The sequence below is a fragment of the Phymastichus coffea genome, unplaced genomic scaffold (genome assembly GCF_024137745.1).
Source record: "Phymastichus coffea isolate CEN01 unplaced genomic scaffold, Cenicafe_Pcof_1.1 PCOF00117, whole genome shotgun sequence".
Taxonomy (NCBI): Eukaryota; Metazoa; Arthropoda; class Insecta; order Hymenoptera; family Eulophidae; genus Phymastichus; species Phymastichus coffea.
Window position 1 is genome coordinate 1 of NW_026706928.1, and position 24,998 is coordinate 24,998.

At 42.3% G+C, this 24,998-nt stretch overlaps 5 protein-coding genes across 11 annotated transcripts; 2 read left to right on the plus strand and 3 right to left on the minus strand.

Moving 5' to 3' along the window:
- Positions 1-26: 26 nt before the first annotated feature.
- Positions 27-2,269, plus strand: LOC131670967 (arginine kinase; the record flags this gene model as incomplete). The annotated part of the gene is made up of 3 exons (XM_058947042.1): positions 27-605; positions 676-828; positions 913-2,269. Coding segments are annotated over 2 exons (729 nt in total), but the record flags the coding sequence as incomplete, so codon positions are not given.
- LOC131670959 (phospholipid scramblase 2-like) lies at positions 1,265-8,256 on the minus strand. Of its 3 annotated transcripts, none has more exons than XM_058947014.1 (7): positions 8,092-8,256; positions 5,761-5,963; positions 5,102-5,200; positions 4,567-4,784; positions 3,638-3,799; positions 3,136-3,297; positions 1,265-2,804 (listed from the first exon to the last, which is right to left on the minus strand). In XM_058947014.1, the coding sequence occupies exons 1-7, from the start codon at positions 8,115-8,117 to the stop codon at positions 2,754-2,756; spliced, it is 921 nt and encodes a 306-aa protein (XP_058802997.1). In that variant the 5' UTR covers positions 8,118-8,256; the 3' UTR covers positions 1,265-2,753. The 3 variants fall into 3 exon arrangements, with proteins under 3 accessions (XP_058802997.1, XP_058802996.1, XP_058802998.1); XM_058947013.1 differs by lacking the exon at positions 8,092-8,256 and adding an exon at positions 6,681-6,894; XM_058947015.1 differs by lacking the exons at positions 1,265-2,804; positions 8,092-8,256 and adding an exon at positions 6,681-6,894 and having other exon boundaries at positions 3,156-3,297; positions 3,638-3,906.
- Positions 8,257-9,429: 1,173 nt separating this feature from the next.
- LOC131670960 (ras-related protein Rap-2c-like) lies at positions 9,430-14,218 on the plus strand. 2 transcript variants are annotated; one of them, XM_058947016.1, is made up of 2 exons: positions 9,430-9,852; positions 11,052-14,218. In XM_058947016.1, exon 2 carries the CDS (start codon positions 11,295-11,297, stop codon positions 11,838-11,840), a length of 546 nt encoding a protein of 181 aa, XP_058802999.1. In that variant the 5' UTR covers positions 9,430-9,852; positions 11,052-11,294; the 3' UTR covers positions 11,841-14,218. The 2 variants fall into 2 exon arrangements, with proteins under 2 accessions (XP_058802999.1, XP_058803000.1); XM_058947017.1 differs by lacking the exon at positions 9,430-9,852 and adding an exon at positions 9,891-10,103.
- Positions 14,219-14,418: 200 nt separating this feature from the next.
- Positions 14,419-18,252, minus strand: LOC131670896 (uncharacterized). Of its 2 annotated transcripts, XM_058946879.1 has the most exons (5): positions 18,090-18,227; positions 17,976-18,024; positions 17,019-17,663; positions 15,895-16,955; positions 14,419-15,826 (listed from the first exon to the last, which is right to left on the minus strand). In XM_058946879.1, the coding sequence occupies exons 3-5, from the start codon at positions 17,654-17,656 to the stop codon at positions 14,523-14,525; spliced, it is 3,003 nt and encodes a 1,000-aa protein (XP_058802862.1). In that variant the 5' UTR covers positions 17,657-17,663; positions 17,976-18,024; positions 18,090-18,227; the 3' UTR covers positions 14,419-14,522. The 2 variants fall into 2 exon arrangements, with proteins under 2 accessions (XP_058802862.1, XP_058802861.1); XM_058946878.1 differs by lacking the exon at positions 17,976-18,024 and having other exon boundaries at positions 18,090-18,252.
- A 1,115-nt stretch (positions 18,253-19,367) lies between these two features.
- LOC131670897 (ribonucleoside-diphosphate reductase subunit M2 B-like) lies at positions 19,368-24,194 on the minus strand. 3 transcript variants are annotated; one of them, XR_009302486.1, is made up of 8 exons: positions 24,017-24,194; positions 21,793-21,855; positions 21,521-21,718; positions 21,198-21,433; positions 20,888-21,116; positions 20,596-20,814; positions 20,300-20,517; positions 19,368-20,168 (listed from the first exon to the last, which is right to left on the minus strand). XR_009302486.1 is itself a non-coding variant. In XM_058946880.1 (7 exons), the coding sequence occupies exons 1-7, from the start codon at positions 24,086-24,088 to the stop codon at positions 20,359-20,361; spliced, it is 1,176 nt and encodes a 391-aa protein (XP_058802863.1). In that variant the 5' UTR covers positions 24,089-24,193; the 3' UTR covers positions 19,368-20,358. The 3 variants fall into 3 exon arrangements, 2 of the variants coding, with proteins under 2 accessions (XP_058802863.1, XP_058802864.1); XM_058946880.1 differs by having other exon boundaries at positions 19,368-20,517; positions 24,017-24,193; XM_058946881.1 differs by lacking the exon at positions 24,017-24,194 and adding an exon at positions 22,101-22,437 and having other exon boundaries at positions 19,368-20,517.
- Positions 24,195-24,998: the final 804 nt, after the last annotated feature.

Sequence of the window (24,998 nt, forward strand, 5' to 3'; positions counted from 1 at the left end):
AATAAAGCGAGTCAAAAATCGATAATTTCCAGGGCGACTACATCGTGTCGACGCGCGTGAGGTGCGGCCGCTCGATGGAAGGCTACCCGTTCAACCCGTGCCTCACCGAGGCTCAGTACAAGGAGATGGAGGAGAAGGTGTCGACCACTCTGTCCGGCCTCGAGGACGAGCTGAAGGGAACGTTCTACCCGCTGACCGGCATGAGCAAGGAGACCCAGCAGAAACTCATCGACGATCACTTCCTCTTCAAGGAGGGCGATCGCTTCCTCCAGGCAGCCAACGCCTGCCGATTCTGGCCGTCCGGTCGTGGTATCTTCCACAACGACGCCAAGACCTTCCTAGTCTGGTGCAATGAGGAGGATCACCTTCGCATCATCTCCATGCAGATGGGCGGCGATCTCGGACAGGTGTACCGACGTCTCGTCACTGCCGTTAACGACATCGAGAAGAGGATCCCGTTCTCGCACCACGACAGACTTGGATTCTTGACCTTCTGCCCAACAAATCTGGGCACCACCGTGCGCGCTTCCGTGCACATCAAGGTCCCTAAGCTTGCCGCCAACAAGGCTAAGCTTGAGGAGGTCGCCACCAAATTCAATCTCCAGGTGCGTTATCGACGAAATCGACGGTGAAGCGGACCAATCGTATTAAATGTTGTGCTTTATCATTCGCTAGGTCCGTGGAACTCGTGGTGAGCATACCGAGGCTGAGGGCGGCATCTACGACATCTCTAACAAGAGACGTCTCGGTCTTACCGAGTACCAGGCTGTCAAGGAAATGCATGATGGCATTGCCGAACTCATCAAGATCGAGAAGGAGCTTTAAAGGGTAAATCGCCATTTATTTTCCGCGCAAATCCACCAACTTGTAATCTGACAAATATTTACATTTCTCTTAATTTTCTTTTTTCAGGTTTGAAATTAACTAGGAGCTGCGAGGAGATTTGTTCTGTCTCCGATCATCATCCCCAAACCCCGTCATATTTTTTTTGAATCCCTGGTATCATCAGCAGCAACAGAAAAGCGCGAAAGGGGCGCGATACTAATCAACAGTGGAATTGACAATGCTAAGAATCCTACAAAGATAACTAAACAAACGATTGATAGTAACTTTGCCGGCGTATTGTAATTGTATGCAAGTGTATTATGGATTTTTTCGTTGCACAGCGAGTATATTGTTGATTGTTATTACAACGCTTTTTACCTTCAATTTGGTAACAACATTGTCAAAGAGAATCTTTAATTTATATATTTTTACGTTGCTAAGGTACTTGAAGTTCGATCAGTTCCTTATAATTTCATTGTTAAAAATCTAGATAAGCATGGCCGGGGAATCGAGGTTTGGGAGGTATAGATTTAAAAACCTAAAAAAATAACAAAAAAAAAAATAACCAAAGGAGAAAAAAACAACAGGATACCGCGAGCAGCTTGTACTATATGATTGTATGTTGTGATTTTCAGTATTTACTCGGTTTTTGCCCCTATCGCTCCACTTTATTTTGTATTATCGTCGTGCAGACATCGCTTGTTTTACTCAATTTTTAAATATTTAGCTTGTGTAGTACTCAGTGTAACGACAAAACATCTTATAGCTGTACACAAAGAGCACGTAGTATTCGAGTAAACTTGCTCTTCGCTTTTCCGTATTATATATAATTTTCCTTTGTATTTTTCACTTTTATCGTTCTGCTTATATATCTATTCATTTACGCATTATATTTCGTTAAGCTCAATTATAGATTTTGGTTCACGTATAGTCACACTCGTGCTATCCAAACGTTTTTAATTGTGATCGTTTCATTTAGAGCGAAGCGCTAAAAAACAAAGTAACTAAAGAAAAAGTGGAAGAAAAAAAATAACAAACATGATATTTTAGATTAATAAAAAAACAAATACGTAAGCACACTCGATCGCGAAGAACAAAAATCCGGTATGGATGTGAGTGTTTGCAATGGAAAAAACGTTCATTTATCAATGTAGCGCGGTCGGATCGTTCAATGTATTTTCTTTTCAAAAGAGAAATAATATTTCTGCTTACTGTCTTTAATGAAGCTATACACGTTCGATCTTTTTTAAAACGACTGAGCGAAAAATCTAAAAAAGAGATAATGATGAAAAAGCGAGTGCAGTCGAACGAAAGGTGTGTGCGAGAATGAAGCGCGTGAGCGTGACACATTTGCTAATCGCAGTATTCGTTTATTCTATCCAAAGATCGCCAGATGTATTGAAAATACGAAATTAGAACACGAATAAAAAGACGTACACCTTAACGATTGCTTTCGTGTGTCTACTCATTTCACACCTTTCATGCGTCAAATAAGAAATGTTTTATTTTTTTATTAAGAAAATTTAATCTCGAGATTCTACGTAACAATGTGATTCAATACATCACCATAATAAACATTTAACACATGAAAACATTTTTTTTAAATACGTGAATAAAATACAATATATATATCGTAACAACGCAATTAGAAGTAACATTAAATACATTCACAAAAATATACGCACGAGTGATAATAATGAACATCGGGAAGACAGTCTTATTGTCAGAGACATGCGATTGTCGCTAAAGGTAACACGGCGAGTGGGGGAGATATACATCGAAGATAAGATTATAAATGCGGCCTTTTTTCCAGATATGATACACGACAAAACAGCGTACGACTTAAAATCTAAAAAGGTGCGACGAGTTGCGGAAAATAGAGCCTGGCACATATATTTTCAAGCCTCACTTAACTTGCCTGTGAAAGTTTACTTGTTGATACGATTCAAGTTTGTCGCCTCTTCGAAGTATATGAAATCCTGAAAACAACATAAGCTTTATTATTGTCGAATGTCAAAATGGCGCCGAAATCTTCGCTCGATTATAATATTGTCTTTGTCTCTCTCTCTCTCTCTTTCTCTCTCTCAGGGATAAAGGAATGATAGAAGGCTGCGCGTCCGAGAGTAGCCATTATGGATAAAGCGAATGAGTCGCGATCGGACTTAACTGCGCAAGACAACTGCGAAGGTCGCGTCTCGAGTGACAGAGAGAAACCAAAGGCAACTGACACGGAGACCGCAGAGCGCGCGCTGATCCGTCGACCGAGGATCACGCTGCGACTTGGATACGAAGAGCGCGAGCAATACTCACGACGAGGAGGCAGGCGGCGAGCAGCGTGGCCTTGACCCTGGCGTCCAGATCGGCAGGGAAGCCGACGGCGAAGCAGTTGCCGTCGCGGAAGAACTCCCGGGCGATGCCCGTCCACTTGCGCGTGATCACGCCCACGCTGTGCAGCTTGTCGATCGACTTCACCTGTGAGCACCCGCCCAGAAAGATTATTCGCCAGTCACTCATTCGCATTCTCTCTCGGCTTTTGATCTCGAGCCCGTTATCACGCGTGGGAAATCGCGATTAATTTTTGCGCTTGCCTGCTTTTTTATACACTTGTTTGAAGAAACAAAAAAAGTTGTCTGACGAGGATTTCAAGTAAGAATTTTAATTGGATTTCGCGTCGATGATCACCGCGATAAAAGAGTTACCGAGTTAATGTGCGCGATGCAGGCTGGCTTTTTCGTCGGAAGAAGTCGAACGCGCAAAGGCAGAGGAAAGCTCGAGTCGGGCGCGCGCGCGCGAAAGAGGGCGGCAAACTTACGACGAAGTCGATTTCGCCTCGGCAGAGGCAGAGGCAGGGCGGGCCCTTCATGAAGAGCACGGGCTCGTCGAGCAAGTCGCGGATGGTGAAGGAAGGCCGCAGTGCGTTCCAGTTCTGCGTCGCCGAGCCCAGCAGCTCGCCTTCCGCGTAGACCGCCACCTTCTGCGGCAGAAAACGTCGCTTTCAGTTCGCTCATCGTCGCGGGTTCGCGCGTTCGACGGCGGAATCTCCCCAGGGACGAGTCTGCAGCTTTGCGAGAGCGTGCGGCTCTTCGCTCAGGAAAAAATGAGATCCAACGCTTCATTCCTGCGCTTATGGAAATAAAAACGCTACGTCCCTGCCGCTTTTTTCAATTAGAACGTACGCTTGTTAATTTTTCCCATTGTTTCCTAATATAATGCAAAAGCTAGGTGGTTTGCATATCTGCTGCAAAGGTGATGACACGAGAGAAGTTCGGAGCTAGAAAACTGTTAAAATTGCAGACGGATTTGTACAAATAGTGCCGAGTAGTCTGTCGAATCGAGTTGAGTAACGAGCGGCCTAGGCTCGCATATGAATTTCAATAAAATAAATTTATCGGAATTTTATCGTGCGCTTTCCGCGGACAAGTAAACAGGCGATAATTGAGTGATTGACTTCTCTCATTTTATCGGGTATTATTCCTAATTAGTCGTCAGTAAAAATATGTCGCTTTAATTGACTGTAACCTTTAATTTTCAACTCAATTGACGACGTCGAATGAAATTGCGCCAGCAAACCGGTATGGCCGAATATGTTGAAAGTTGTAAAACTTTTAAAGGAAGTTTCGAGGAAAGTATACAGTCCAGAAAATTCGCGAGTTTTTCCACAGTTTCAACTCGCGATCACGCGAGACGCCGATGGCCGTCCTTCAAGGAGGAGCCGTCGACGAGAAGTCGAGCGAGGCTTACCTGCAGGCAGCAGGGGAAGCAGCAGCTGGCGGAGCGCAGTCGTCGCTCGATCCTCAGCACCTCGTGGCCCTGCAGGTCGAGCACGTGGAAGGTCCAGCCGCGGCAATGGCCGAGGCAACAGCGGCCGCACCACGACGACTCCTCCACCGCCGTGTACAGCTGCTGCCCCGACAAGTCCGTCACTCGGTAGCGCTTCTCGGTGTCCCAGGTGCGCGCCGCTGCACACGCGCCGGCATTCGGTCAGTTGGGCGCTCGAGATCGAGGCGACGTGTGCCGCGGAGCGCCAAGGTCGCACGCGCGATTCGCCGACGACTCTTAATTGGCGGCGAATGGCGGACAGACGGAAAGCTCTCGGAAAGACAAGAGCGAGCGAACGAGCCCGAGCCCAGAAGCTGCTGCGTACAGGCGGCCGAGCAACGCGCGTGCTCGAAAGGAAGCGTTGTTGTGGATGGAAGGTAAACATTGCCGTCGGGCGCGTGTCGCGAGGCGATCGCGTACACTCGTCGCGTGCGTCGCGAAGAGGCCGTCTGCTTACCTTCGGGGCCGTCGGGCTCGCGGTAGACGAGCAGCCGGTCAAGGGGCATAAGCGAGCGCAAGCCTGGCGGAAAGGTCGTACTGGTCCTTAGCCATCCTCCTTCGAACAGAGAAGCAGACGTGTGTAGGACGGCGCGGCGAGGCGCGAGCGCGCGGCCCGAACCTGATGCGCTGCTCGTCCTCGGTGAGAAACCTGACGTAGCCGGCTCGCCGCCTCCGCGCGCGGCCCGGCTGCAGCTGCGCCAGCAGCTTGCGCACCTGCCTGCCGAACTGGCGCAGCTTCAGCTTCCACGGGCGCTGGTCCGCGTGGCCCTCGTCGTCCCCCATCGGCCGCCGACTCCTCCGCGCGGCCGGGAGCAGGCGCTCGCGACTCGGACTGCTGCTCGGTCGCGCGCCTCTGCGCGAGTGGGAGAGCGCCCGGCGAGATAACGCGCGCCTGGAAAATCGGCGGCGCGCCGAGGAGGCGGGGGGGAGGGCCGCGCGCTTTCCGGCGACGTGGGCGCCGATTCGCCGCGGCGCACGCCGGTCGCCGGCTCGGCCGCGAGAGCGAGCTCCCGCGGGAGGCGGCCGTCCGCGGCGACGCGGTCGATCGGTACGTCAGGGATCTGCTCCCGGGTGACGGCTCTGCACGGGCACGCGGAGACGGACGGACGTACGCACCTGCCGAGGGCGGCGGCGGTGGCGGCGGCGGCGGCGGCGGAGCGGTGGGCTTGGCGACGCTGGTCGGCGTGCTGGGCGCCGAGCGGTGCTGCTGCTGCTGGGCCTGCAGGTTCCTGGGCGCTGCGAGGGCGTCCGGCGTGGCGGGCGCCGACCTGGCCGCCTGGCGCTCCTGCGCCTCGCGCAGGCTGTCCGCGCGGTGGATCCTGCGGGCATCGCGGTGTTACCGTCGCGTGCGCGGCCTTGCGGCTGGCCGCAACGTGCGCGAAATGCCGATCCGGAGAGCCTCGAGGAGGAAACGGCCATCGTCTCTCTCTCTCTCTCTTTCTCTCTCTTCGCCGGACGATTATAACGGTGCCAGCCGCCGTCGAACGCTCGTCGACTCCTCGATGTCGCGATGTGGACATTGTCGCGCGCGGACCGCCGACGTGCGAGGAGCACGCTACCCAAGACGCGCGGACGAGCGAAGCCGCCAATACGCGAGAAACAGAGAGCGAGCGAGCGAGCGTTCGTCTCTTACTTCCCTCGCGAGCAGTCGTCGTGGGCCCGTGAATTCGTTGATGAACGTGGAGCGCGCGAGCGTTACATCCTCGGAAAAACCTATTACGACGCCATCGGGAAAAATCTCGGCCGCGCGTGCTCTCTCTTTCTCTCTCTCTCTCTTTCTTTATCGGTCGCTTATACTCCCGTCGCGAGGTCGTCGTCCGCACGCGCGATATCTCCGCTCTCTGGGCAAGAGGCGACGAGAGAGTGCAAGGCCGCGATCGCGCTGCTCGGCGGGAAAAATTCTTGTGCGGAGAGAGAGTGAAAGAGAGAGAGAGAGAGAGACCGACGTACGAAGGAGAGAGAGAAAGAGCGAGGGTGCGATGATTCGTACTCCGCGGGCGTCGATCATTTCGGACGGCGCCGCTATCGATGTGTACCTCCCCTTCCCCTGAGGTCGACGACCGACAGCGCTAATTAATTTCTCCTTTTTCTCGCGTCCGAAGGTTTCGCGCATATCGTTGGAAATAGAACGAGCGCGATATGTCGACGAGGCCGATGAATTCTCCCGTGCATTACGTCCCGAAGTGGAAGCGCCGACGCGGACGACAAACCACAACAGAGCGGCCTATCTTATCTTATCTTATCTTCGATTGTCGTTCCAATCGAGAGGGAAAAAAAAGCGAGGAGCCTCTGAGTCACCGCGTTGCCAGCCCGAGTCCGAGCCTTTAACATGCAAAGTCGGAGATGCAATTGTCACGTCCGCTGCCCCTCCTCTCCCCGCGCGTTCTCCGCCGGCGCCGCGAGCGCAGTTTGGAATTGCGCGCGCGATCAGTCGCGAGAGAACGCGCGTCCACGTAGCAGCTGGTCAGCCGGGAGAGGTGAGAGTCATCGATCGATCGTCGACCTTATTCCGATCGATTGCGCAATCGGCGGATGTCGACGCACGCGCCGCTCTAAAATTAGCGCGGACGCAGCGCGCGATCGAGACGCGCGCCGAGCTGGTCGTCCGGAGCCCAACCCAACTCAATACTCCGGTGGTCGACGACGAGACCCGCGAGAGAGCTCGCTCGCGCGCAACGCACGAATATCGCGCCCATTAGTCGGACGCCCGTGATGCATCGCTCGACTATGCACACTTTCGAAGGATGATATCATCCGGTGGCGCGAGAGAGAGAGAGGGAGAGAGAGAGACGGACGATCGAACAAGCGGCTTCCGTTGCTTCGTGGAGCGCGGACGAGAGATCGACGGCCGCCGCTCGCTCAACAGGTTGGCACGCGCGCGCGCGCGGCCGAACCAGGTCGCTTTGCTTCGAGCGGACCGCGGTGGCGCGGCTCTCGTCTCGTCGGAGGCACGTGCTAGCCGCGTCGGATTGGCGATCGTCGTCGCGCGGCGACCATGGGATTTCCGCGCGTGGGCGCGGTATTGTCGACGGCCAAGCGAAGAGAGAGCCGCCGAGGAGTCGCGCTTTATTTACAGTCCGCGCGCGTGGACGCCTTCCGCCGTCGTTTATAACCCATCAACTCGCTCCTCGCGGACGGATTAACCCGAAAATAGCCGCGACAGCGCGAGCTTTTCGAGGGGGCACAATCGGGGAATTCGCTTCGCGGCGAGGCGTAGCGAGGAGAGGGAAAAAGAACGCGATCGTATCGGCCTCGCCGAGGACTTTGACGATCGCCCCGAAAATACAATGCAGCGCGACTCTCTTTCTCACCTTTCTCCGTCGTGTTTCGCACGCTGTCGCGTCGGACGTTAAGATCATTAGTCACGGTACACGGGCTGGCGGCTGGCGAGATAATTACGCACGCGGAGCACACGTCACAACAAACTTGCTCGCAAAATCTGCGTACTTGTTGAGATTGTAGAACAACGCCATAGCAGGTCGTCGGGGGCGCAACGCACACTCTCTCTCTCTCTCTCTCTCGCTCTTTCACTCTTCTTTGGCTGCGAAAAGAACCAGCGAAGCGTCGTCACGCGCGGTTGCGTGTATCTCGGGTGCCTCGGCGCCGCGCACTTCGGACCACGACTGCGCCCCGACGCGCACTAATAATAGCCGGCGGCCAGCTCCGAATTTTCTTGCTCCTCGATCGGCTTTCGCGCAGTCGCGATCGCGCGCGCATTTTTCCGACGACGACGCCACTGCTTTTCTCGGCCGCGCGCGCAGGAGAGGCTACGCCGAACCGACCGACGCCGGTCCAGCCGCGCGTGCCGCTGCTCGCCACCGTCGTTTGCGCGCCTCCGTCCGACGATCGCGCGTCATGGCCGACGGCGCAATCGCGCGAACGCGTCCCTTCGACGCGCTCCGCCGAGCCGATCGAGGCGCGCGAAGCTCTTCCCTCGCGGGTGGAAACGCGTGCGCGCGGCTTTGACAACGGGATTCCGGCCGCCTGCGGCACGAATCGCTGCTCCTCTCCCGGCCGAGGGTTCGGTCGTGCCGCTGCCTGCGCGCAATTGTCGCCTCCGTTCCGCGTTGCTCTCGCGCCCTTTCCTCGTCCCGAGATCGCTGTCATCCCAATATCGCTGATAGAGCCGTTGTCGCGCGCACTCGTCTTGGCAGCGTTCAGCGCATACAGCGCGGAAAAGACGCTCGCAACGGATCATCGAGTGAAAGTTACGACGTAAATCGTTAAACGCGCGAATTCGCCAATGCGGCATAGCCACGTGGAGAAGGGGAGCGAAAAGAAAAACCAGCAGAAAAGACGAGCTCGCATCGGCGTGCACATGCGTCGCAGATGATGATGCACAATGCATCGCGCGAACGTGCTCGCGGCTCGGCGCGCCGTCAAAGCGTTTTTGAGGCCGCGCTCGGCGCAACGCGCGCGTGAAAAGCCACACACGTACACCGACACGTGTCGGCCAAATGCCCTTGTGGAGAAATGCCTGAACATTGTTCTGCTGCGTGTGCCAGGGCGAATCTCGGATCTCGCTTTTCCCACAAAGAAAACGGTAGTGCGCTCGCCTGCCTCGCTGCTGCTGAGTGCGCGCTTGTCTCCCTCTCTCCCTCCCTCTCTCTCTCGCTCTCTGTCTCTCTCTCTTAGCTCTGTCATTCAGGATTTTCGTCAGAGCGAGAAAGAGAGCGAAAAGAGAGAGAGAGAGAGAGAGAGAGAGAGAGAGAGAGAGAGAGAGTGAGAGAGACGGGGCGCTCGAGCCAGCCAGAGCAGAGTAAGCAGCCAGTCAGTCCTGGCCAGTCTCTCTGTATGTCTCGTTGGAGACGGACTCTCGTCAGTGGCTTGTAAAGTAGCAGCGGAGTGTCCGCTCTCTCTCTCTCTCCTCGTGTGTTATGTACATGGTTGTCTGTGAGCGAGTAAGGAGAGTGTTACCAAGTGTCCTGCATTATAACCTAAAACCGTTGCAACACTGCAAGGCTGTGTACCCACGCGTCGCTTATACGAGCTCGATAGAGAAAAGAACGGAGACAGGGCGAGTGTGCAGCAGCAGAGTATTGCACAGAGAAGAGCGAGAGAGAGACAGGAAGGAAGCCGCTGCCACCACCGCCGCCGCCGCAGCAGCAGTAGCAGCAGCAGCGCAAGCGATAAGATGGCGTCGCGCGTGTCGTCGTCGTCGTCGCCAAGCAGGAAGAAGTAACTCCGGCCGTGCGCTCTTTTGATGAGGTGGGCACGTTTTTCTCTTCTCCTTTTAAACGCGACGAGCTACACTTCCTTGCCGCCTGCGTGTGCGTGTGCATCCGCAGTGTGTGAGTGTACTCTGTGACGAGAAGCCACAGCATTCCACGAGTGTGTGTATGTGTATATGTATGCTGTTGTGTGTGTTTCACACCGTGCTCGACGACAACGAGAGACAACTGCGGGCCTGGCGACACAGGCACGTTTTTGTTGAAAAACAAAGGATTAACAATTTATAGGTAGGGATAGATAGACGCATGCAGGCAGGGGGCACGCCCGCACGGGGGAATGCGTTATCTGTGGTTCTCTGCTTCGAGGAGGAGGCGCTGAACTCTCTCTCTTTCTCTCAGCACGCCGGACGTCATCTTTTTTTCTCTTCCTCTCCTCCCGCACGATGTGTTTGTTGTACGTTTGATTGATTGATTGACAGCCGCTCCATGTATCTGGATGTGCGTGTGTGTGCATGTATACGTGCGTGTGTGCGCAAGTGAGTGAGAGAAAAAGAATCGTTTAAACGTTACCTACGTGTGTGATCTAAGTTTACAAACTTGTCGAGTGCGAGTGAGTAACAGTTTGCCGTGTATGGCAGCAAGCACTGATAATGAACTTCGGGATTATTCTAACTAACGAAGTTTTCTTTCGGTGAGAAATCTATCACGAGAGATACGTATAGCAGCGAGGTTCGATTAAGTAGAAATGCGCTGCATGACCTTGATGCTCATCGAAGCGCTTTAATGAACAATCTAGTCAAGCAATCTCCTCTCGAGTAACTTTTACTTTGACGCGCTTGTTTCAATATAACATGTACCTACACTCTGTCGTTATTCCATCCGATTACGAAAACGCGTACCCACACATATATGCACCCACAAACACAACGCCTGTCCCTGTTTATGTATTGTTAGCAATATTGACATTAAGAAGAAAGTTTGAAAACTATAAATTAGTCAAGTGCGTTTTTTTGTTACGCTGATGCATAAAGAAACTTGTGTGATGACTCATGGCAAAAATGAACTCTGTTGTTAGTAAAGTGTCATTCCTAGTAATAATAGCTTCAACATTGATGACCAGCAGGCGTTTCTTGCTTATAAATGTTTTTTTTCCATACTTTACCCTTGTAGAGTCTTTCATTTTTCAATTATTACTCATAACTAATTGCAATAATGAGGAATGCTTGTATTTTACAGGATTCACAGAACAGTGAAAGAGCCATTGAATGATCGGCATTGTGGAGAAGTTGAGAAATCCTAAATAAAAGCAGCACTCGCTAGATGCCTTTGTCATCCAGAAACTGCCAGGCAGGCTATAAATTGTAGCCTTAGTCAAAAGCTGTGTGTCTGTCTAGTGACAGTGGAGCAGCACACATTTCTTTTTGGAATTATCACTAAGTGAGTCAGCTTAACACACTCACACACAAAAAATAAGCAGCCATGAGGGAGTTCAAGGTTGTGGTGCTGGGTTCTGGTGGAGTTGGCAAAAGTGCCCTCACAGTGCAATTTGTCTCGGGCTGCTTCATGGAGAAATACGATCCGACGATCGAGGACTTCTATCGCAAAGAGATCGAGGTGGACAATTCGCCCTGCGTACTCGAGATTCTCGACACCGCCGGCACCGAGCAGTTCGCCAGCATGCGAGACCTCTACATCAAGAATGGCCAAGGCTTTGTCGTTGTCTACAGCTTAACCAATCATCAGACCTTCCAGGACATCAAAGCCATGAAGGAGTTGATAACGCGCGTGAAGGGCACCGAGCGAGTGCCGGTTCTATTGGTGGCCAATAAGCTCGATTTGGAGCACCAGCGCGAGGTTGACACGGCAGAGGGTAACGCCTTGGCGCAGATGTGGGGCTGTCCGTTCGTCGAGGCGTCGGCCAAAAACCGCACCAACGTTAACGAGGTGTTCGCCGAGATCGTGCGCGAGATGAACTTTAGTCCTGAAAAGGAGAAGAAGAGCTACTGTTGCTGCTGCGTGCTCTAATACTTAATGCCCAATCAAACGAGCAAAACGATCGTGACGAACAGAAACTGTCGGATGCGCCGATAGTATTACGTGTAATATTATTGTAATATACATAAAGAGCGTGAGGGATATTGAGAGGAAAGAGAGGGGATCTTGTTTAAAAAGAGAGAATGAGAGTCGACCAAACTACGTTGTTGATGATGATGCGATTGTTATAAACCAAACTCGATGTTAGTGCTCACATGGCCGACTCCCCATCATTTCTCCGCAGAGACGGGACGATACACCTTATTTGGAGAGTACACATGAAATTATTGTCCGTCAATTTATACGCGGAAAAGCATACGCAATTACACATGCACACACATACATACGTAAAATACGACCTTGTATATCTCCTCATATACTAGCAGAGTCGCATATTTTTCTAAAATGCTCGACACGTTTTAACGCGCATATCACACACACGTACAGCAAACACATTCACAGACAGACGTAAACTATTGTAATCGGCCTTTCGGTGTGTAATCTACCTGCGGTATATATTTTTTACAGCGAGCAGCGAGATTGTGAGAGACAGTTGTGTACATAGAGACGAGGGGTTATATATAGATATTATATATTATTACGAGGGAAAAGAAAATAAGTAATAAGAAGATTGTGTCTCGCGATAGAGAGAGGGAGAGAGATAGTTCGAAAGCCATAGACAGCGAGAAAGAGAGTCGGGATTTATCGTAGCGAAAGAGCTAAACGAACGTTGAACCTTTTTTGAGTGTCGAGAGGGTGATGTATATTTTTTTCGGCTCGGCGGCTGGCATGTAACATGTATTGTCAATTTTCTCATAATAAATAGTCTCTCGATCGAATGTCAAGGAAAAGGATTGTATTGTCAATTAAGTGTCTCAGGTCTATAGAATCTTTTTCATGTGACAACAAAAAAACGCAACCAATTTGTAAATTATTGTACAAAACAAAAAATGATTTTTTAGAAACGAAAAAGAAAAGCAATTGCCAGGCCGACAATCTAGTCATGAAAAAACGAAGTAAAAGGAAAATAAATGAAATGTCGGTAGCACGGAAAGACACGATCAGGCTCAACGTATCGCTCGACTCGACGCGTCGCGATTCCCGTAATTTTTGTACGATGTTTAGATTAAATAAGCAAGAGCGCAACAATTTCATTATTGTTTTTCTTTTTATTCTCTGCTACCCTTCTTTCTTTTCTCTTCTTTTTTTGCAACTAATCGTGACACGCAAAGTAAAATAACAAATTATGTATCGAGTGGATGGTGTATATAAGATTGATCGTCGACCAGTTTTAGTCTCTTTTTCTTTTTCCATTTTCTACGACAGACGTATATATATATATATATATATATATATTGAGAGATGTGATGATTCTTGTGCAGGACAACAATCGAACGTTAATATTCATGAATTGCTGTGTAATGTTACTGAGACTTAGTAAATGTTTATTACTCGATATGGCAAGTAGGCGTTACGATCCCGTTTCGTTTTTTTTTTTTCAATTTTTTGTTTTGTCGCTAATTGTATAATCAATCATTTCCACGGCATATATGTACATACACGCAAAAGAATTTGTAAGGTACACGCGAAATAACTGCGTTGTACTCAAAATTTCGTGTGTACCTCGCGTCGTTGATTTGTCATTATTTTCGGTTCAGATTGGTGAAACCTGTATATATATATATATACGCGAGAGTGAGAATAAAAACGTGCGATTTCTTTTTTTACTATACATATGCGCAAATCTGTGTATATTATTGATTTATAAACTCTTTTTAATCGGATATAAAAAAAAAGACATTTTTTTTAGTGAATTTACGATAATGCGATGAGAAAACAAAAAAACGATTACGAAAAAATATGAAATAAACTTGAATAAAAACATGTGAGGTATCATTAAAAACACGAAGGTTGTATAAGTGTCATTTTCTACGATGTTGATCGTGAATTTTTGCGAAAAAAAAAGGAAAATGAAAATAATGAAAAACCGAGATATAGTTAATAATTATTTGTTGATGTGAAGCTCTCTTGTATTTTTTCTAAAGGTGCACGAGAAAGAATCTTTCCACTCGAGTTCTTTTGTACGAATATATTTGCGAGAGAACCCTTTTTATACGTGTCCCGAAACAATGTTTATTCTTTTTTCTTTCTCGATGAAAATATGTCGCACAAAAACAAAGATACTACATAACAATTGTCCGAAAAAAAATGTACAGATACAAAATGAAGCGTGATGAGAGAGCAGCTCAAACTCATTGATAAACATAAGGACAGTCCTGTGCAATAATTGCGTTTTCTTTGAGTATTGTGCCCTGCCTTCATTTGAACATTTGATACAGTGTATTACAGTGAATAATAAACTATTATTATTATAATCATTCGCATTTAACGTTATTCCAATCTATTATTTCTTTTTTAAGCTAGCTTATGGTGTATATTTCAATGTTTGGGAAATTTTCTTTTTGAAAAAAAAAAAGGAAACACTCATGAGGTATTTATAAATAGTTGACATAGTGACTAGTGACAGGAAATATTAATCAAACATTGACTCGTTATTGATAACATTTGTAGAACTTTATTTTATACTTAAATAGATTGTGGCTGTATTCGTGAAAATAAATCTATCAAACTAAGTATAAATATATAAATTAAAAATAGATTTCAGCAATCTTTTTACGTTTCTTCCGGTTTTTTTAAATACTCGGTGAGCTTTTCAATATACTTCTCTTTATGGCTGAGATTTTCATCCATAGACATTGTAACAATGCCGTGTGCCAAATACAGTTTGATACCCAACGGAGAATGGACCCCTTCGTAATTCTTCAATTTGTCATTCTTCGCCGTGCAGCTAAGTGCGAACACTTCGAGAGCTTTGATCTTCGCAGCCAAATCATTCTTCAATTGCGCGTACTTTAAAACGAGCTCGTTGAACGCATCGGAAATGACGGTGAACGGTGCGACGGGTTTGATTATCTCTAAATGTTTGTCAAGACTGTCGCACAATTTTTGATCTAGCTTTTTTTGCGTGTTGATCACACTGGATAAAAATAAGTTGAGACATTGGAGTAGAAAACTCACGCTATCGACCGGAGCAATCATTGGAAATTCCAAACACAACAAGCAAGTCTCGAAAGTCAGTCGAACAATCCAATCACACCGTTCGTGTTTCGAAGTACTCTGCCTTAAAGTGATATTACAGGTGGTGATCATCTCACGAGTATACTCAAGGTAATTTTTCTTTGAGCACTTAGTCATTATAAACCTGAGTAAATCATCGATGACTAGACGCATCGGGTAGTTTATGTTTGTAGGAGAGGGGCATATCATTTTTTTATGGCCGACTGTCATCGAGTCAAAGAGAACTTTGAGCTGGGCTCCTTTCCTGTGAAGCTGGTTGGCAATATCTTTATTGATAATGAAAAAACTTATCGGGGTGCTTATTGTAGAATAATAGTTGACCGGATGGGATTGCGACACGTAATATGTTTCAATCAAATGGTCCATTAAAGATTGAATAATACTAAGACAATCACTAACAATGTACCTCGATATATTTACAGAATTTAATAGCCAAATGCCACGTTCTATTAAAGCATTGTTCAAGATGTAAGCTGTGTTTTTATCGATATTTTGGAGGTGGCAATCAGTGCGCTTTGTACTAGAAGTATCGTCGATTTTCGGTATTTCCGTGACACGATATTTCGTATTGAAATTACTAATGAATTTCTGCAATTCTACGAGGATATAATACAACTGGTATATCGTGCAACGATCGGACAACAAGAAAGGCACGAAAATTTCCCAAATAAATTCCGTGGGACTGCAGAAGGTGTAGAGAGCTTTCATGAAAGAGCCGAACTTGTTGTAATTCCACTCGGCAGCGTCCAAGCAAATGTCTTGTAGAATTCTTAATACCAGAGACACACTAGCTGGCTTGCCCACGTTCTTTTTCGGAGTATAGAAGGGATTTTTCCAAACTATAAAAATCGAAAGTTAGCAAGTGTTTTATTTTTACTTTAACAGAAAAAATTTGAATTGTACTTACTTGGCTTCGCTGTCTCTGAACACTTGTACCTCAACACATCAATCAGTGTATCGTATCTACTTTGTGTCTGAATCTTCATAATTGGTTCTAGAAGCATGAGATCGTCGATGCTTATGGCAACGTCAGGATAGTCTACGTGACCTATTGCCATCTTAACAAGAATCTTCAGCGTGGCTTTCGGTTTTAAACAGAGGAAAAATAAAACGACTCGTAGATTTTTCGAAGCAGAGAGGTTGGGGTTAAGACTAATGAATCGCTCGAAGTTTGTGATATCAATAACGTTCTCGAGGTTGTCGTTATCATTAAACTTCACTATAAATTTCACCGTTATCTCGTAGAGTTCCGTAATATCAAGAAAAATAAGAGCTTTTGATAGACAGAGTAGGCACGTTTGTAGTTTTTCAGGATAAATTTGAGAGACGATCTCATCGCTGAGATACTCGAAAATATGCTCACAATCGTCTTTAGTTAATAAAGAGATGTGACTGTCGACCGAGTCGACTATGGAATCATTCCATTCTTTGTACCTTTTAAAAATGGCGAGTAGATATTCTCTTTTACCTTCTGCAACTCCGTAAGCTAAATCTTCTAGCTGCATGCTCTCGGTGGCGTTTTCTGGTTTGGAAGCTAATTGACCAAGATATTCTATTAAATGGTTGTAATCCTTCAACTCTAGACTTACATGATCTTTTGTATGCTCTATGAATAAGTAAGATTCCAATCCTATTGCTCGTTGTAGAGTCATTCCTGTGTTTTCTTGATCATCGTACTCCATCCAGTCCATGTAAATGTTACAGTCAATCTCTTTGACCTTTTTTGTTAAGAGACTGATTAATTCGCAGTCCATGTTTAAGAAAAGCTTTTGCAACAGTTCATCATTGATTTTATGAAATTCAGCATGGCCAAAAGTCAATTTATATAGTTTCTCCATTTCGACTGGATGTTCAACTTTTTTGATTTTAATGGTAAGGCACAATCGGACCATTTGGATAATAGATTTTAGTAGCCTACCTAGTCGCTTGAACTTTTCTTCTTTGGGTACATCCTCGAACTTGAGAAATCTGTAATAATAGAAATTTACATAAGAAAATTGAAAAACAATTATTGCAGAAGTAGTAATTAACCTTGTATTCATAAACTGCAGAATAAGCTCTACTACATGTGCTGAAAATGTGGAAGCTTTCTGGGTAACATCCTGCACTTGGCATCCTGTATCCCTCAAAATAATAAGTTTCTTATAAGAATTGGGAATAATAGTTGTTAGAAACCTTGCTGCTCTCTCAAAGTCTAGCAGATCAATACATCTTGGCAGAACTTCTAAGATTTCCACACATATATCCAATGGAAAATGTAAAATAGATTCTGCTAAGATGTCTTCAAATTTGCAATACCATACTATCTCAATCAATAAATAAACTGAATAAGGTGGATGCATATCAACTAAATGACCATTTGCTGTATCATCTGCCAATAGAGATTGTGAATTAAATTTAGTATTACAGATGAAATATTTGAAAGCTTTCACGCTTAATTCTGTTTTCTTTAAAAAAGTTCCTTCCATTGGAATACAAAAGCGCTGACAGTTATATTGAACTGTGTTGCATACATTCTCAATATTGCGCTTGTTTTCCACTGTTGAACGTGATGTAATGTGGCACAATTGGTCCTCTTCATTGCAAGAGATTATTTTTAATTGCAAGCTATTGTAAAAATCACCAATCGTACAGTTTTTTTGAGGTTCATCTTCTTCCTTGATACCCATTTTGGCTCTAAATTAAATGCAGAAAAAAGTTAATAACGGAATAAACACATATTTTTTAGAAAATAATATATTATTTATTTATAGTTTATTTGATAGAGCATATCATTTAGGTATCAAAACTTAACATTCGGTATGATAGTATACATAATATACTTTCAAATAAAATGCATAAATTTTCTAAGAAACAATTACATTTCAAGAGACTGTAGTAATAACTTAAATTAATCCAGCATAGTAAGTTTACTAATATCGTGAAACATTCATTAATTAGTGAAGCTTGAGAGTTATCTTGAGTTTTTTCCAGTACTCAATTTATTACCTCTTATTTTCCTAATCAGTCGCCGACGTATTTATCTCATCAGAAGTACCTATCAAATCAAAAGCGCAAAAAATAAACCCTGCAGTTTATAGCACTGGTGTGTCAATTACTCACCTTGCTTGCTTCCTCAAATCCGGCAACAAAAAATACTCTCGAGGATGCGTGCTTGGTACATGGATGGCAGCCTCACTGACCAGCGGCTTGAGCATCACCGTTATCCTCCGGAATTTCTCGAGCCGCACAAGCTTTTTAAACTCACCGGGGTCGAATACTTCAAGGTAGGTCTTTTAGAGGTTATGACATTGCGCAGTTGTAACAGTTGTATTTTGATTTGATTTGACGTTTTGCAGCGGTTCCATTTTTGAATTTCAATCAAAATAAAATAATAGCTCTTCTATCGTTATTACGGAATTTTTACGTTAAAATAATGATTACGTGTTTCAGATTGATCATAAGAATTACGAGAACGATGAGACTTTGAAAAAATTGAGAAATGAGAGAGGATATTCTTACGAAGATGAAATTACCTGCTCCCAAGAATGCTTGCCTAATTATGAAGAAAAGGTATGGATATATAATACTCTAAACTGTCAATGTTGTATATATCAAAATGACTAGTCATTTTTTAATTACAGTTGAAGAATTTTTTTACTGAACATTTGCATACTGATGAGGAGATTCGCTTGGTACTTGATGGATCTGGATATTTTGATGTACGAGATGGAAAAGATCAGTGGATTCGCATCGAAGTTACTGCTGGAGATTTGATTATCATTCCAAGTGGTATTTATCACAGATTTACTCTGGACATTAATGTGAGTTTTCTTAATAATCATGTTAATTGTACAAGTTCATATATTATTTTAGACAATAATAATAATTCTAATTGCATTGAATTATTATTAATGTACAAAATTCATAGCAAAATTATAAAGATACTACTGAAAAATAATTAGAATGTGTATTTTCGTAGAATTTTATAAAAGCCAAGCGCTATTTTGTTGGAGAACCGATTTGGACTCCATATAACAGACCTGTTGATGAGATGGTTTGCAGAAAAGCATACTTGGATCGCTTGAAAAATGGCTTTGGAATTATAATAATCTAATTTTTAATCAATTGTCTTTTTTTGCTTAATCAATTATTCATATTGTTATCTATATGTATAATGTTCTTTATTTTAACTAATGATTAATAAATATCAAGATAACTTATTAATTTTATCATTTTATTTCTTGAAACTAACTAAATAAATAATAAAATAATAAACTCTTACTGAAAATTTTTTATTTCAATTTGTGATATAACTTTTAATTCTTCTAACTGTATAAAAACTAATTGAAGTTTCAATTGAATCTTGAAAGTATAACTTACTTCAATAGAGATATAACAAAATAAATTTTTATAGAAATAATTACTTTATTATCGTATCAATAGCTTATGAAAAATAACAATTTTCTGAAATATCCATTACACAAAGTTTTTTATAAAAGTTTAATGTACCATTAACTGTTATAACAATACACTTGTTTATCAATGCTTATGATGTAATATTATTGGCATTTCGTAGTGTTCGAGATTGAAGATATAAAAATTATAAGATGAATTGTATAATAGCTTAGTGCATGAAAGATAAGTCAAAGCTGAGTAAATGAAAATATCAAATAATATTCAACGAGAATTCGTAATAATCAATCCATTGCTATCGTCATTATAAAGTGCGATTTTTTAAACTCCAAATTATGAAGAGTTTTGTTTAACTGCTGAAATACATTTGATGTAAGATCTTCAGTTACTAAAGAATATAAAATCAAGTTCATTTTATGTACATACTTACAAATTTTCTTATAAGATTACCGACATCATGTTTTTATAAAATGTACATTTAGCAAGGTATTTAAACTTTACAGTTTCGAATAAAAATGTTTTTTATGCCTCATGCTTATTATTACAGAGTTCCTAAACACTGGTCTACATTATTATTTCTTACTTTTTAGAAATCTTCTAATGATTAGTCACATCTAATTTGAAACCAAGTCAAATGAAACTATGCTTAGGAAATTTGTGATAATGGACATGAACATAAAACCGTCTATTTTGAACGCATTATATGCTCTAAATAATTTTCCATTTGTTTTTATAACTTCTAGTCACAATTTTAGTTAATCTAACTTCTAATAATACACACAAGTTCTGAAATAAGATAAAAATATATAAATGTATGAAGTAAATAAAAAAGTTATATAACGTTAAAATAAGAATGAATAATAATATAGGTGAATATAAACTATTTTACTCAAAATATTAATTTTGAGTTCACTCACAGAAATTACTTGATGTTTTTTAAGTTTAAGTTGTTATTCAATACTTGTTGATTATTATTCTAAAAATCAGCTTCGACCGAAAATACGTGCTCGTTTGTACTCTTTTCTTGCATAACTCCCCACTTTTGATATTCTCCCACTTTCTTTTCGAAGAAGTTCGTTTTGCCCTCCAACGAAATATGTTCCATAAAGTCGAAAGGATTATCAGAATGGTAAACCTGACACAAACATCACAATTAAATCCAAATTCTTAATCTTTAAATATTTTTAATCAAGACATGAAAATTGCGAATTACCTTCGAACAACCTAATTCGGTAAGCAACCTGTCGGCCACAAACTCGATATATTGACACATAAGCGTGCAGTTCATGCCGATCATACTACATGGTAAAGCATCTGTTAAAAATTCTTGCTCTATTGTTACAGCATCCTTGATTATAGAAGTCACTCGTTCCTGGGATGGCTTTTGAACGATATGTTTGAACATTAAGCAGGCGAAATCACAATGTAATCCCTGAAAAGGAAATTAATCGTTGAACCAAATTCTAGATCATTCACATTATCAGTAATAATTTTTTGTTAACTACTTCATCACGAGAGATGAGTTCGTTACTGAAAGTCAGGCCTGGCATAAGACCTCGCTTCTTGAGCCAGAAAATAGCTGCGAAAGATCCACTGAAAAAAATACCCTCAACTGCAGCGAAAGCTACGACTCGTTCAGCGAATGATGCGCTCTTATGGCTGATCCAGTTAAGTGCCCAATTTGCTTTCTTGGCAACACATGGTAAAGTTTCAATAGCATTGAACAGGAAGTCTCTATAAATTGAAAATATCAAATTAAAAAGATTAAAATTAGATGAAAATTTTAATGATTGAAACAACATGACGAATCCATACCTTTGTGTAGGATCACTTATATATGTGTCAATAAGTAGAGAATACATTTCTGAGTGAATGTTCTCAATGGCCACCTGGAAGCCATAGAAACAGCGAGCTTCAGTGATCTGTACTTCCTGGCTAAAACGCTCAACAAGGTTCTCATTGACAATACCATCAGAGGCAGCAAAGAATGCTAAGACATGGGAGATGAAATGCTTTTCATTGTCATTTAGTTTTTTCCAGTGATCTAAGTCCTATAATAAATATGAAAATATCAGATAGTTACGTAAATTTCAAACTTATGTATGCAATTACAAAAATATTATGCTCTGTTGCATTACCTTAGATAGATCAACTTCATCAACAGTCCAAAATGAAGCTTCAGCTTTCTTATACATTTGCCAAATATCTGGCCACTGGATTGGAAAGACAACAAATCGTCTGGGATTTTCTTTCAACAATGGTTCTAATTCAGGATCAAAGATGTCTGCTGAATCTTTGAAGTCAATTTTCTTTGCAGTTTTAGCATTAAGCTCACCCTGTAAAATTAAAATCATTAAGAAAGTTCCAATTTATAATGAAATTCTAATTATCTTTAATATATATTATTTACATTATTCTTAGCTCCATTTTGATAAGTTATTGTTGGAGATAGACACTGCTTTTTGGGAGACAACTGAAATTTAAAAAATAAAACAAATATTAAAACTAATAAAAAATCAAAATAATGTTAACTATAATTGCAATTTAAATAATTACTAAATATCTGTTTATTAATTTGAAACAAAAATTAGTTTTACAACAAAGAAGACTACTAAAATATTTAATATTGCAATGTATATTGTACGTATTAAAAGTAGTATCAGGATGAAAAAAAAAATTGATGACAACTCACAAAACACTTTTATTTCTAATACTTACTGTCCATGGATAGCTCATACTAATTATTTCCTGACAACAACAAAAATCTAACTGCCATCCACACTTTAAAAAAAGTTACTTGGAACATATTTCAGCTGAGGTTAGTATTACACGGAGCAGCGTCTGACTAAATAAATAGCCAGTGGAGTGTTGAAATTGGAAACACTCATTGTTGGATCTGATTACTCTTTCTTGCTATATCAAGACTTGAATTTAATAGCAATAAATGCTATAAAAACAATCACTGATTTAAAGTTTTAAAATTTTTTGAATTCAATATTAATCTAACCAAAATATAAATAAAACATTATTATTGTTGGACTTGAAACTCTAGCCATCAGTTTGATGACACATAAATTATTTCCATGATTTAGAAGCAATGAAATGTTGATTAAAGATCAAAATCAATTTTTTATTTAAAAAATACAACTGTCAAACAATGAGGAATATTTAATATCCCCTACTATTTTGATCAATATATCTATAAATGTGCTTGCAGTATATACAGATATAGCAGTGATTGAACTAACTATATCTATATGTATTTTGATTTACTGTTTTAATGGCTATGCACTTTCTGTTGGGAGTTTAATCAAATGTAAAATTTCAGAGTAGAGTAAAGTAAAACTGTAATTTTGCTGGTACAAGATTATATATATTTTTTTAAATTAAGCAATTTTGTAAACTCAAGTTTTGATAATAACTTGTTTTATTTTTATATGAAAAATGCAATTTAATTAATTAAGCAAGAAAAGGTATTAGTCACTATTGTGGGTTTTAGTAGAAAAATACAAAGCAAAATTGTCATTAACGAGGCAAAAGCTCAATATGTGTAATAGTGTTATTAAGAAATCTAAGTATAGCTTTTCTTATCTCTTCGATATGCTGTGTAAAAGCGCGTAATAATTTCCAATGCAAAATTACGAGAAAACGTCATTGAAATTTGCAAAAAGATTTATTGAGTGATAGAATAAAAAATAATTGTTTATAATACTTTTGCGAATAATTGATTAGTTTAGAAAGGCACGATCTTTATCAATTATTTTTAGAAACATTTTGAATTTTATTATGCTCGAATGTAAGACGTTTATGCGAAAATTTATTTTGTATGTGTTCAATAAAAGAATTCAAACTCGAGCATGATCACGAACGGCTTATCGAATTCCGTTGAAAGAATAGCGTAAAAAAACAGAGCGAAAGCAGCGCAAAAGCGCGGGCGTCAAGAGAGCCGATTCCCACCTTTCTGACTCAAGAACATTTGCGTGACGATTTTGTAACTTACCGCCTTTATTCAGCGTAGCATTTCGAGCTTCTTTTTTTTTATTTTTGGAGTTTCGAGTACTTTAAGATGCGGAGCTATATCCGTTTGTGTTCATGATTGCCTAATTAGATTACATAATTACCGAAAAAACAATCATCGTCGTCAGATGAGCATAGCACAAGATGATATTGGTTAACGAATAATCATAAAAGAAAAATGGTTATTTGTTTGATTATTATTGTTTAGAAAGATAAGTCTATGTAGATGACCTATGATAATTTCATGCTGATGTTTCAGGTAGGTTATAATCCGTCAATAACAATCACGAGTCATGGTAGATTATTAAGATCAGTATAAATAATACCGTGTTTACATATTTGAACAATAAAATTAATGGAATATGATCTAGCAATATTCTATGTAAATGTCTTACAATAACAAGAAATCTATTGTTACTTCAATTCATATATCAAAAAAATTCTCAATAAAAATAAAATTGATTATTCAATTGGTACACAAATTTTCTTCAACTTATTATTCAATAAACTTTAAGGAAATTCCGGAAGTAATGCGAAAATAGTTCACATCCGTTTGCGCGGCCACTGACCATCGTCCATGACTCGGAAAACTAAATAATCATGAATGAAAAACTTACTCCATTCTTGATCGAGATAGATTCAAAGCTCTGGTAGAGGACGTTTTCTTTGGTGGAAACCTTCAAAGCCATGTCTGTTTAAGTTTTCTTTATACAAACGAAGGATCAAAATCCAGTCTTAAACGCGCGAGCTGCTAACGAGGAATGAAACGCCAAACCAGCTCAAATGTGAGAGGCTCAAGTCCGCACCTGCAAGTCTCCCCCTTCAACTGTTCAAAGATAAATATATGACAGCGAGCCAATCGGCTGCTTCTAGTTTGCCGCCAAAATCGCAGATAGGTGGTTGTTTCGGAGGGTTTTCTTTGAATGAAGATCAAGGGCGACCGTGTAGAGATTGAAGTCTCTTGTTGGGCCTTATGCACGAAGGGAGAGTTTCTTAGAAAATTTGGGATTGAAGTCAAAATCCGGTTGGCGCGCTTTGCCGCCAGTTTGCGCGCCTGTTTTGAAGTCAGCGGACGCGTATGTGACACCGGGAACCGTCAGTTAGAGGATATTTGTTCAGATATTTTGAGACTTACTTTTTGAAAAATGACGAATTTCGCGTTCAAAGTCGAACAGAAAGCTTTCGCTATTAGGATGGCTTGACTTTATTTCAAGATAAATTTGTTCCAAGATAAAAAATTTCAAATTTTCGATCGAAGTGTTGACAAACGTAACGAGTCAACCTACAAACAGGATGAGTTCGGCTAGCCGCGTAATTTAGTGAAAAAAGTGTTGGTGCCTATGTGAGGCTATTATCTCTACGCGACAAACTTTCCGTTTCTCTTTCATTCTTGAATGTTTTTAAGTTAGAGCGAGACACATGTAAAAAGAACTGGAAGTTTCGAGATTCACTGCATGAAGTGTCTTTTTTTCCTGCGATTATTATCATAATTTTTGCTGTAGTTAGTTCTGCTAACGTTTACGAAATTTGAGTTGCCATTGCGAAACTTTAGATTGGCGTTATTTAATGTAAAATAATTTTTGTTTTTATAATTGGAGA